Source organism: Pipistrellus hanaki (genome assembly GCF_964339955.1).
Source record: "Pipistrellus hanaki genome assembly, chromosome: 16".
Taxonomy (NCBI): domain Eukaryota; kingdom Metazoa; phylum Chordata; class Mammalia; order Chiroptera; family Vespertilionidae; genus Pipistrellus; species Pipistrellus hanaki.
In genome coordinates, this window is record NC_140518.1 from 31,362,845 (window position 1) to 31,375,918 (window position 13,074).

The window sequence follows — 13,074 nt, forward strand, 5'->3', positions numbered from 1 at the left end:
ATGTGCAGCCAGTGAAGTCTGTCAGCAATTTATTTTCTCTGTTTGTGGAGGCATTTCCCTGCCTCTCTATTCTGAACCACTATATCCCAATGCAAGGATGAATTCATACCTACATTCTTTAAACTTGGGGTGTCTCAAAGCTGCTCACAAATTTCACAGTATATGTTTTTTTTCCTTTATTTTTAGTCCTATATTTTCTTTTAATCATTCTGCTCCCACTCACCTTACATTTTTCAGAGACCCTCAAAATTTCTGCCTACTGAAGGACTCCTTCATGAATGCCAGCATTCTTATGTTTATATTAAAACTAGAGGCCTGGTGCATGAATTCGTGCATTGGTGGGGTCCAGCCATCCCATCCCACCATCGGGGGCAGGCAAGCTGGGGTGAGTGGCTGTGGGTGGGGCCAGCTAGGACAAGGGGCCACAGCGGCTTGGCCCCCAAATAGGAGGGGGGAGGGTGCTCAGGGGTGGGGCCTGCTGGGAGAAGGGCTGCAGGCATTCTGGTTATTCTGCTATTCAGTAAATTTGCATATTAATCTTTTATTATATAGGATACACACACAAAACCTTTTCTATCATTTGTAGAGATTTTAGTAGTGAGTGAGTAGTAGGTGCTTGTTCTCAGTTCACTATCTTGGTCTAATATCTCCATACTACATTTTAAAAATGAAAACATGAAAGAGGCTGGAAGTATGAAAGTGGGAAGAAATATATTTAAATATATGTGTGTGGTAGACTCTTTTCACTGTCCACTCAGCAGACATTTCCCTACCTTTTTGCCTGGCAACTAAACCTCAATATTACAGAAGATGGAAATATCTAATATCAGATAACTTGACGTAAACTCTGACATGAAGGAATAAATTATGATCAGTCAACACTAGTCATAGTAGTCCCTTTCCCCTTTACCAGCTATTGGTCTAGGGGCAGACATGTCACCTGATGAGGGCCAATGAAATGTAAAGGAAAGTGTTTGAGCAGGGATCTTGGATTTTTTCTTCTTGGATAATAAAACAGAATCTCAAGAGGAGAAATCCTCTTTGTTCTCAATCCTTTTCTCCTGTAAAGAAGAGCTGTCTGGAGCTGCAATAGCTATTTTATGATCCTGAGATATAAGCACAAAAAGATGAATAAAGAATAATGAAACAGGCGAGGTACTTAATGAAAAACACTGAGCTACTGATTGATTTCTGATTAAGTCAACAATAAATGTCCTTATGGGTTTAGTCCCTGTTGTCTGACTTTCTGTTACTTTCAACTGTGTTTGAATACACTATTTAAAGAGATGTTTTCTCCTAGTAATATTCTAAACTAGCATATATTAAAATCTACTTCTAATATTCCTTATATTTCATTTCTCCCCCCACCCTCAGAATCAAACCTGGAGGAGAAGCCAAAGATCTCAGCTGGTTCAGAAAAGAAACCAAACATCAAAATCTCAAAGAATGTTGTAGTCAGAGAACCTGCAAGTGTGGTTTTCCATTTAGATCAAACTATAGTGGATTCAAAGCTAGAGCAACCATGGAAGAAAAATCTTTTTGAAAGAGTGGAGGCAAGAGCTCAAGCTATGCAGCAGAGAATAATAGATAAGGATAAACTGAAAAAAGAACTAGACAAAAAGGCTGAGAAAAAAATCCCTAAGGATACTTTGGCCAAAGAGTGGTTTAATATGGACCACATGACTCTGAATACTCGTGCATATTTGCTTGACAAACTTCTACCCACCTTAGTTGTTGGAATGGAAAATATGTTAATGCAAGTGGAAAAAAAGAAGCTTTTGTCAGAAGCTGATATTCCAACTAAGTTTGATCCAATTATTTATTTGGGGGAATATTTAATGAGAAATAATCCTCTTTATATCAAAGATGCAGGAATGACTGGTTATCAGAGGGAGATGAAAAATGTCACAGAAAATCTGAAGATACATATTACCAACACTGTCTGCAACAGGTACAATTTGTTATATTTTCAGTTGATGATATAGCTCCTTATATGGAAAAGTACATAGAACAATAATATACTCATATAAACTTAAAAGGACTTCAAATAAGACAGTTCTCTCTACGGAGTATGCCTGAGCCTTTTCTCACCTTTATTTCCCCAGATCTCTCGCTGTAATTGGTTTCTTGAGCCCATTTCTTCTATAGCTCACTTCTATTTTTTAAAGTGTTTATTGAGCTACTGCTATATGCCTCACTATTTATGAGGCACTAATGAAGACTTACGTGTATTTATTCAGTTTCTTGTATTCACAGATTTAGTTATCTCACTAGGATCTCAAATGTCCTCTTTGCTGTGGAAAGTAAACCACAAGTTGAGAGTAGGAACTTGTTCAAATTTTAACTTTTCAGATAAACAACATATTCACCTGATATAATAGCCAAAATATATAGATATACAATGAAAAGTTTCCCATTCTTATCCTCCATGTACCCAGTATTCTACCTCTGCCTTAAATAACTTTCTTTTAGTTTTCAATGGATCCTTCCAAAATTTCTTTATACATACATAAGCAAATGTAAATATGATTCTTGATTTTCTTTTTTTTATATGAAAGCATGTGAACAAGTTACATTTTCCTCTGTTTTTCACCTGCCATTTATCTTTCATCATAAAGATTAGTTTTTTATTTCTACATGGTTGAATTTACTCACTTTTATTTTATGGCTTCCATATTTTGAGTCATTGTTGTATTTTAGATATTAAAATAATAATCCTATCTTTTCTTGTGAAATTATATTTTAATTTTAAATATTGACCCATTTGGAACTTATCTTAGGGTAAGATGTAAGATATGGATCCAACTTTATCATTTTCCAAATGGTTATGTAGTGATCCCAATAATAATTGTTGAATAGTCTATCCTTGTCCCACTGTTTGTAATGAACCTTTACTGCCAAATTTCTATATATTTTGTAGTGTATTTTTGGACTTCTCTGTCCTATTATTGGTCTATCTCACTTTTTATGCACCAGCACTCTGCTTTATTGAGACTTTTGAGTATATTCCAATTAGTCTGACTGTGCTGGTCCCCATTATTTGTTATTTTTTTCTGATCACTCCTGTCTGTTCTTGTGTGTGTTTACTTTTTATATGAACTTTAGAATTGATTCATCTACTTAAAAGGTGGGGGAGGGAGAACACAAAAAAAAACACAAAAAAAAACTTTATAGGAATTTTTATTGAAATCTGATTAAATTTATTCATTAGCTTGGAAAAAATTTACACCTCTGATAATGAAAGTGTTTCTATTTGAGAACATATCTTTCCATTTGCTCATTATATTTTGTATCCATCAGTGTTGTCTTACATTTTTTATATAGGTTTGCATCTTTTATTAGTTTTAATACTAGTTATTTTATCATTATTTTGTTGCCATTATGAGTCTTTTTCTGTTATACTTCCTATCTAGATATACTTTAAATACACAAAAACTATTAATTTCTGTATATTTTTGTACTTTACTACCTCATTAAGTTCTCTTATTGTTTATAGTAATTTTTAATTGATTCCTTAGATATTCTAGGGAGGCAACCATACTGTCTGCAAGCAATAGGAGTTTCCTTCTTCCTTTTTAGTTTTTGTATTTTTAGCATATTTCTCTTGCCTAATTGCATTGGCTATTACCTCCAATATGAGAGTGGTGATATGGGCATACTTGTTTTGCTTATGACTTTAAGTAGAAATGACTCTTATGTTAATAACCGTTTCACCAAATATATATATATACATAGCCATGCTTATTCAAAAATTGAGTTGATACTCAATTCTGCTTTTATTCTACCATAACTTGACTCCATTTGATCTAAAAAAGGTATATTTAATCACATTAGAAAAAATTCACCTAATTTCTATCTTATAGAGTGATTTTGAAAAATCAAGAATGACTGTTAATTTTGTCAAATGCCTTTTCAACACCTATGTAGATGATTATTTGATTTTCAGCCTGGATTCATTAATAATGAACTTTATTAGATTTACTAATTTTGAGCTATCTTGTAATTCCTAAAACAAATCCTACTTGGTGGCTATATATTTGGTTACATTGAAACATACTTTCTACTGTTAAGTTAGAATAAATGTTTAATTCTTTCCTTTTAATTACCGATTTTCAGAATATAGTTTCTTTCTTTCTTTTCTTTTCTTTTCTTTCTTTCTTCCTTCCTTCCTTCCTTCCTTCCTTCCTTCCTTCCTTCCTTCCTTCCTTCCTTCCTTCCTTCCTTCCTCCCTCCCTCCCTCCCTCCCTCCCTTCCTCCATCTCTCTCTCTCTCTCTCTCTCTCTCTCTCTCTCTCTCTCTCTCTCTCTTTCTTTTTTTCTTTCATTTTTTCTTTTTGATGCTCAACTTGACCCAACTTTGGTGCCTGAGTTCTTCTGACATACTTAGTTTTTGAAAGCTTCATGCATTTTTAAGGATTCTTAGTTCATTTTGGTGAAGATCATTCGCTGAAGAGCTAGAAATGCTCATAAGTATTGTATTGCCATTGTTTCTAGGCTCTTTCATGATTAAAATATAATTTTAAAATATTAATAATTTCATGTCAAATATGTTTCAGGGTTTTTACCTAATGGCTTGATTTTATATTTGTATCTCTTTTTTTTTTTTTTTTCTCACACTGAAAATCTCGGTTTCTAACAAGATTGACAGAACTACTTGTTTGCTTTATCTTATAATTTACATAAAACTAGAGGCCTGTTGCAGGAAGATTCCTACAAGAATAGGGCTTCCTGTGGCAGTTTCCACCGCCCTGCCTGCTTTCCTCTCTTCTCTGCTGCCCCGCTTGCTTGCTTCTCTGCAGCTTCGCTCCCTTCTGCAGAGCTTGGCTTCCTTCTACGCTGTCTTCAGTCTCCGCTCTGCACCTAGGTATGCAAATTAACCACCACATTGGTTGGGTTAATTTGCATACTTGCTCCTGATTGGCTGGTGCATGTGGCTTGTGGGCATAGTGAAGGTGTGGTCAATTTGCATGTTTCTCTTTTATTAGATATGATAACTTCAAAATAATAATACCAACAAGCCTACTAATAATAGAACTAAAATTAGTTTTTATATTTATTTTTCAGCCCTTTGGACCAGAGAATATATCCTATTAAGTATGTGTACATAAAAAAACCATTAAAAGACCAGAAGAAACTAGGGATTTAATTCCTTTATAACCAGAGAAAAAGCTTTTGAATCATGAAAATATTGATAAATTTAATTACATAAAAATTAAAAGCTTTTTGATGGAAAATTGAGTCAACTACTCAATTCTGCTTTTATTCTAAAAAAAATAGCCATACAATATGTAAATGAATAAGCATGGCTATGTTGTAATAAAACTTTATTTATGGCCCAGGCTGGTATTGCTCAGTGGTAAAGCATCAGCTGCCCAATTCAGGTTATGGGTTTGATTCCTAGTCAAGGACATGTGCCTTAGGTGCAGATCTCACCTCTCTGTCTGTCTGTCTGTCTCTCTCTTTCTCCTTTATCTCCCATTCACTCTCTCAAAAAAATCAATGAAAAAAATATCCTTGGGTGAGGATTAACAAAAAAAAAAAAAAAGTCTATTTATGGATACTAAAATTTTAATGTCTTGAATTTCTATATGCCACAATATATTATTTTTGTTATTTTAAAAAATACTTTAAAATATAACAAACTTGGCTTTTGACTTGTACAAAACAAGACAGCAGGCCAGATTTGTTCCCCAAATTGTAGTTTGCTGACCCTTGGTCTAGTTAATATCTTTTAAGTTTAAAAAAACCTAAAAAAACAATTAAGATACTTGTAATCTCTTCCTGAATCTCCCCATTTACCTTTGAATGTATTCTGGCATGGAAACTTATACTTAAATTTATAAAGAAACCTAAAATTCTTTGTGACTTGTTTTGGTGTCCTTCCTGTGGTAAGCAACAAATTAGAAACTTCAAAATGATAGTTTTTTTTTGGAATTAGGTACATCTATTCCTCTGGAATAAAGTAAGAGATATTTACAGAACTCTTCTTTTACTTTATGTATAGACATGAAATTTTTATTTCAGTTGAAACAGTCTTTCTTAGAGCATGGTTGCCTATCCAAGACATCAGGATTATCTGGGTGCTTGGTTAAAAGTAAAGATTTCTATCTTCTTCCTTAAATCTTCTGAATCAGAAATCCTAGGAATGCATTTAAAACAAGTTCTACTGGAAATTATATATGAACACTACATTTTTAAGACCAGTTATTTAGCGAAACCAAATTAAGGAACTTTTAGTACTAGTGGAAAGTTCCAACAACAGCAGGAAGCAGTATCATTAAATTTAATAAACAGTTTAAAGAACATTTGTGTTCACCATCTGTTCTTGCAGAACAATAGATTTGATTTGTATTTAGCTTTGTTTCCATTAAAAAACAAAAAACAAAAACACCACAAAACTTTAAATTTAGGAATTGGTGTCAAAGCTGTAAATCAATATATTAACAACTCCTTTGTCCTGTTAGGGCTGTGTAAATCTCAGTCAGTACATAAAACTAGGCATTTTTTAACATTTATAGTAAGGGTAGTAATAGGCAGAGTAGAACTTTGGTCTAGGCTTGATTGCCAATCAATAGCATGACACAAGAAGATTAGTTCATTTCATTGATGTTTCTTGAACAAGGAGTTTGATATTCAGGGTCATTTGAGGTTTGATAAGAGCCCTAGTTTCTACTGGGCTCTTCATGAAAGAGTTAAAATAATCAAAGGTTTTTTTTTTGTTTGTTTGTTTGTTTTTTGCCTGGATTGTCAGGATCAGGGCTTCATCCCTCTCTGGTAAAAATCCCAGATCTATAGGTCAAAAAGTGACAGTGTCAGGCATTTGCAGACTATTCAGAAATCCTAGGGATGCCTTAAAACAGCACAATGTCTACTGACTTGAAGCTTGGATACCCAGCATCTTTGCAAAAACTGTTCTGCTTTTAAATTCTCTGAACTATATCACTGTTGTGTTGTTCTCAACCCATTAGAGAGCTTTGGAGAAGTCCATTTTGGAAATGAGAGTTTTCTTACTTATTTTCAAGAATAAAGACAAAATTTTTACTTGGTTTTTCAAGACTTTATCTTCTGGTGATTATGTTAAAATGTTCATTTGCCTCAGCCTGAGCTGAAGCTTTCATCTGCCTGTTTCCCAGAACAAAAAGGGATTCATCTTTATTTGGTGTCAAAGGAAAATAGATAGAAAAGATACTCTTTACTGATTTGGAATAATATTTAAAGTGGCAGCCACTTTCTGAGAAATAAAATATTATTGCTGTTTGTAAGTTTTACGTATACAATACTTTTATTGCTTTTCATCAGGCTTCCTGGAAGAGAGGTATAGAATTAAAGTGGATTTTAATCCTTACATTTAATTTTGTAAAACCAATAAGGAGGTTAGGTTCATCTCATTTTGCTTTTCTACTTCTTCTTCTTCTTTTTTTTTTTTTTTTTTCCATCTTTTCCCTCGGATTGTTGGTTCCTCCAGTGTTTGAGAATACATATTCTGAAAGTTACTACTGCCTTGTGAATTGATAATGAAAAAAATTTTCTCTTAAAATAGGATTACAAATTTTCAATAGCCTGACTATGATGATGGTTAGGTATATTTACATGTGTTGAAATTTGTACAACTATGCACCAAAAAGGTCAGCTTTATTGTATGATGTATTCAAAAGAAAAGAAAAGAAAAAATTAAACAGTAAAAATAAGGATTATAGAGAACAATTATTAATGTTAGAATGTCACCCTGCTTCAGAGAAATGGGACCTATTACACTATCAATGTTCTCTCTTTCCTCCACCAAATCAGGATATACAGTCCTGATCCTAGAATGAGAATTTAAATGAACCAGGAAGTAGGTCTAAAGGATCCAGGGCAAAAACTTGGATCTTTTTGTGTGATAGTTAATAGCGATGTATATCCAGTTCTGGCTTGGTAATGACCTCTGGTCCCTATATCCTTTGCTTATTTCATAATCACTATGTATCTATGATAAACCTTCAGATACCTTTTGGACACTTTTCCTGTAGTCCTCTTTATAAGCCTTTTAACTAATAATGGAACACTTAATCCAGAAAGAGAAAGAATCACAAAGAAACATTCCACAGAAATTACTTTCTCTACTACAGCTATATAAAGGACATAAATAAGCCAGAATAAGTGCTCAAGCATTAAGGAAACACAAACCAAGTGAAAACTAAAAGGGAAAGAGACACATGCCTTTATTTTGCTTATAATAACTCCCTCATATGCAGTGTTCAAGGAGCTTACGCAGATTATGTGACAAACATGTTGTATATGTTTCTGTTAGAATGTGGTGTCTGCAAAGGGTTTGAAGGTTTACTTCAAAGGACTTACTTTTTTGTGTTTAAAAACACACATACAGACACCAAAATGTCTAACTCATCCTTACAAGATGCCAGCACTAGGACTTGGCAAGACCGAGGGAATGTTTCATTCTGGATATGGGGCTTCCTTAGTTGCCAGGAGACAGTGACTTCCTAGGCAGATGTCTGTCTGCTCACACACCATACCAGCTGCCACCTCTTTACGAGCCAAACCCTTGTGCTTACATTATGCTAGGAAATCCCATAGATGCTTCCCCTGAAGTGATATTATTAATATTAGTCATCTTGTCAATCTGTTTTGAATATCATATTTTTGTCATTTCAGTAAAATAGATTATGCTAAAAGTGAGTAGATAAGGAAATGCTTTTTTAAAATATAGTATTTGAATATCTATTGTACCCAAATGTGTGTGATAGGACTTTTTCCAAATAGTTTCTACTTTTGTTCAACCTTAAACGTAATAATAAGGTATATAGATTGAGTAGTTCATATTAATTTAGAAACTACACTCTGTTGTATATGTATATATCCAATATTAGTACCTAGTATTTATAGACTAAGAAATCCTTGTCTCCCTGGATGTTATCACAATACTACACACACACACACACACACACACACACACACACACACCTGCAACTTGACGTTGTATGAATCTATAGTTCTTCTTCAGTGGCATAAAAAATTACGAATGTTAAAAAGACTAAGGTAGAGTTGACTGCAAACCTTACATGCAACTGCCTTGGTTTTTAATGGCTGAAGATCTTACATGCAACTGCCTTGGGTCATATATATCCTCTGCCTTGCTCAGTCCTATACCATCAAAACAGATGCTTCTCAGTCCCCCAGGGGGGAATATTCTTTCTCCTTCCAATATTGAATTGAAACTCAACCACCTCATTAGGAAATAGGAAATCATCACCATCAAGGCTAGCTTCAAAGTTTGGAGCCACTAGATCAAAGGTACCTAGCATATCATGCTTCTTTCCACCTCAGGGTCTTAACATATGTCATTTCCTCTGCCTGTTATCATTCTTCTTCCTCTTTAGCTATCTTACCAATCCTTTAGAGTTCAGCTTAGTTCTAATACTATGTCATTATAAATTAATTTACCTATCCTAATCTTGCTCTCATTATGTAAGTTTTGTGTGGGTTATTTTTCTTGTGCTTGTTTTTTTTATATATATACATAAGATTATTATGAGATATGTCTTAATTTTGGGTAATTGACCGAAACCCAATTTTGTTAATCCCCTTTTGTGTTGCAGTGATCAATACATATAAAGATGTATAATAAGTACTGGAGACACCCAGTACTTATACATAATATTGTTTACTTAACTGTTCTGTATTGGACTCTAAGCTTTATAATAGCAAAATCAGAGTAGGAGCTCAATAAATGTTTGTGTATTGAGTGAATAAATGACTGACTTAGTGAGTGAATGAGAAAAGGCTAGAAGAAAGACACAAAATAGAGAGCCATGCAGGAAAGAAGACAGACATTTAGGAGAATGTTTTATAGAGAGGGGAAAGAGAGAGAAGTAGGAAGAGAGAAGGAGATAAAGTAGCGGAGGGAGAAAGAGAAGTGGAAGAGCCAGAGAGCTAGCAAAGGAAGGGACTGGGGGCTCTGAGATAAGTGGTGGAGGTTTGGCTGGTTAGCAGTTGTATCACAGGAAATTAGCACTTCCTTTGAAATACTAATGAATCTTCCAGCACTTTTAAATCGATACAGAATCTTCCACACTATTGAACCACATTGAGATTTTGGGTTTCAAACTTCCAAGTTTATTTTTGAAGGTTTATTTTCCTAGAGAATTTTGAAGATCTTATCTGACCACAAAGTAATTACTTAGATTTTAGGATTGTTTTTTGTTTTTGTTTTTTAGTATTAGGAGTATCCAAATACCAGTTCTCTCTGAAAAGCCTTTTGCCTTTTAAAGTCTGTCAGATTACTTTAGTCATTCATTAAAGATGAAGACCTGCCTCAAACATTATTGCAAAATTGTATTTGAAACCAGTACTTATTTTTGTTATTTTGAACTATTTTGGTATTTCAATCAAAACCATTTTGGGGGTTTTGAAGTCCTAGTCAGGATGATGAACATAGAAACAATTAAAATCACAATTCTTCCCCCATTTTCTACCTGGGTAATACATCTCTGTCTGACTACAAGGATAACTATTGTGCTCAGGGGCTGTCAAAGTATTTAACTCTGGCCAGATAAAGGAATCTGGCAACATATATTCCTAAACAGAAATCAAAAGTTTGGTCCAAGGTATCAGAACTACTTGAGATGCTTGTTATAAATGCATCTTTTCAGGCTCTCTTCCTAGATCTTGAATCAGACTAATTCCACATGATTTCTGCATCAGGGAAGAGAGACACCCCACCATCTTAAGGCCTTAGGGTACATTCAACCTTATTTTTAGAGTGTTTGTGGCAGCTTCTAGGGCTATTCTTAGTACTTTTTAAGTATAGTATTTAGTTGGATAAAATAAGGCCTACCTCCATAAAAAGTCAAATAACAGAAGACAGCCGATGATTAATGTGCTGCAGGCTTGAATCGAGGATAATTTCATGAAGAAAAGACAGGTTCAACGTTTCTGTGAGGCTCTGAACTCTTGTGGTTCTGCCGTTTAAACAATCTGAATCAAATCCAATGGTCTTCTATTTCTACATCCTTCAGAGTATCTAGGATGAAGGAGAAGATTAAAGAGAAACAGGAACAAAGAGAATACATAAACCAAGTCAAAGGCCAGGTGGCCAATCTACGCCAACAGGCTCTGCAGGAGCAGTTCGATGAATGGATTCTAGACCCTAAGGGGAAAATTCCTCTGAAAGTGGTAAGAAAGGGGGTGTCTTCGAAGGGTAGGTGAGTTGGAAAATACGAAGGTGATTGCTAGAATACTGAGTGGAGTACTAAAATTCTCCCTCTAACTTTTCAGTCCTGCTGATGTAAGTCAATTCTTAACACTAGTCTATGAGAATAGATTTCTTTAATTTTCTCTTGAGTGTTTTTAAACACTTTAGCTAGAGTTCTAAAATTACATTGACTCTGGCCGAGGTTCTTAAAATCTTCATTAAAGTCAGGGATAGCTTCCATTTCTTTTTTAAAATTATATATGTGACTAATTACTTCTGTGGGCTAAGAGACTATCTTAGCTCTAGATGACATCTCTACTTTAAGAGTTAAATATTTTCTCTTAGGTATGTATATACAGATGTGAGAATATTTCTGGTTAGATAAAATGACAAGCATATTTTTTTTTGTTCAAAGTAAATTTTTTATTGGATTTATTGGGGTGATATTGGTTAATAAATTTATATAAATTTCAGGTGTACATTCTATAATACATGTATATTGTATTGTGTGTTCACCACCCAAAGTCTCCTTCCATCACCATTTATCTCCCTCTAGTAATCACCATAGTGTTGTCTGTGTCTATGAGGTGGTTTTTTAAATTTATTTTTTAATTTTTCTTTATTGTTTTCAGAGAGAAAGGGAGAGGGAGAGAGACAGAAACATCAAGGATGAGAGAGAATCATTGATCTGCTGTCCTCTGCTCAGCCCCACTGGGGGTGGAGCCTGAAACCTGGGCATGTGTCCTACCTGGAATTGAATCTTGACCTCTTGGTTCACAGGTCAACGCTCAATCACTGAACCACACTGGCTTGGCTGGCTGAGCAAGTTGTTTTTTTGTTTTTTTGTTTTTAACTATTATTAATCCCTTCACCTTTTTCATCCAGCCCCTCTACCACTACCCCCCAAAGTGAATTATTAAAAATAGACCAAGGAAGATAAGCCCCAGACTAGGAGAAAATATTTGCAAAAGGTATATCCGATAAAAGAATATTATCTAAAATATACAAAGAACTCTTAAAACTCAACAATAAGAAAACAATCTCTTAAAAAATGGGTAAAGACCTAAATGGACAATTCCCCAGAGATATCCAGATGGCAGATAAGCATATTAAAAAATGCTCCACAGCTCTCGCCAGGCTGGTTCAGTGAATAGAGCGTTAGCCCATGGACTGAAAGGCCCCAAGGTCAATTCTGGTCAAGGACACGCACCACTGGGGATTTAGCCTGATCCCGGGCCCGGGACAGGACTAGTGTGTGAGGCAACCAATTGATGTGTCTCTCTCATTGTCTCCCACCCTCCCTTCCACTCAATGGAAAAATATCCTCGGGTGAGGATTAAAAACAACAAAAAAGATGCTCCACATATGTTATCAGGGAAATGCAAATTAAAACAACAACAAAGCCCAGCTGGCAAGGCTCAGTGGTTGAGTGTTGACTTATGAACGAGGAGGTCACAGTTCAATTCCCAGTCAGGCCATATGCCCGGGTTGCAGGCTCTATCCCCAGTGGAAGGCATTCAGGAAACAGCCAATCAATGATTCTCATCATTGATGTTTCAATCTCTCCTTTTCACATTCTCTCTGAAGTCAATAAAAATATATTTAAAACAAACAGACAACCAATGAGATACCATTACTCACCTATCAGAATGCCCAAGTTCAAGAATAACCAAGAACACTAAATGCTGACAAAGATGTGCATCTATGGGAACTTTCATTCATTGTTGTGGAAATACAAAATGCTATAGCCACTTTGGAAGACAGTTTGGCAGTTCCTTAGAAAACTGAACATAATCTTACCATATGATCCAGCCATCATATTCCTTGGTACATACCCAAAGGATTTAAAAACTTAGGTCCATGCAAAATATGCACATAGATGAT

General features: G+C 34.8%; 1 protein-coding gene across 1 annotated transcript in view; it reads left to right on the top strand.

Moving 5' to 3' along the window:
• Positions 1–1,553: 1,553 nt before the first annotated feature.
• Positions 1,554–13,074, top strand: part of EFCAB5 (EF-hand calcium binding domain 5) — a gene marked incomplete at its 3' end in the record, with an annotated part of 62,714 nt that continues 51,193 nt past the window's right edge. Inside the window, exons 1-2 of the mRNA XM_084862347.1 lie at positions 1,554–1,951; positions 11,015–11,171. Of these exons, the coding sequence (XP_084718473.1) occupies positions 1,569–1,951; positions 11,015–11,171 (540 nt within the window). The 5' untranslated portion in view covers positions 1,554–1,568. The remainder of the gene's footprint in view (positions 1,952–11,014; positions 11,172–13,074) is intronic.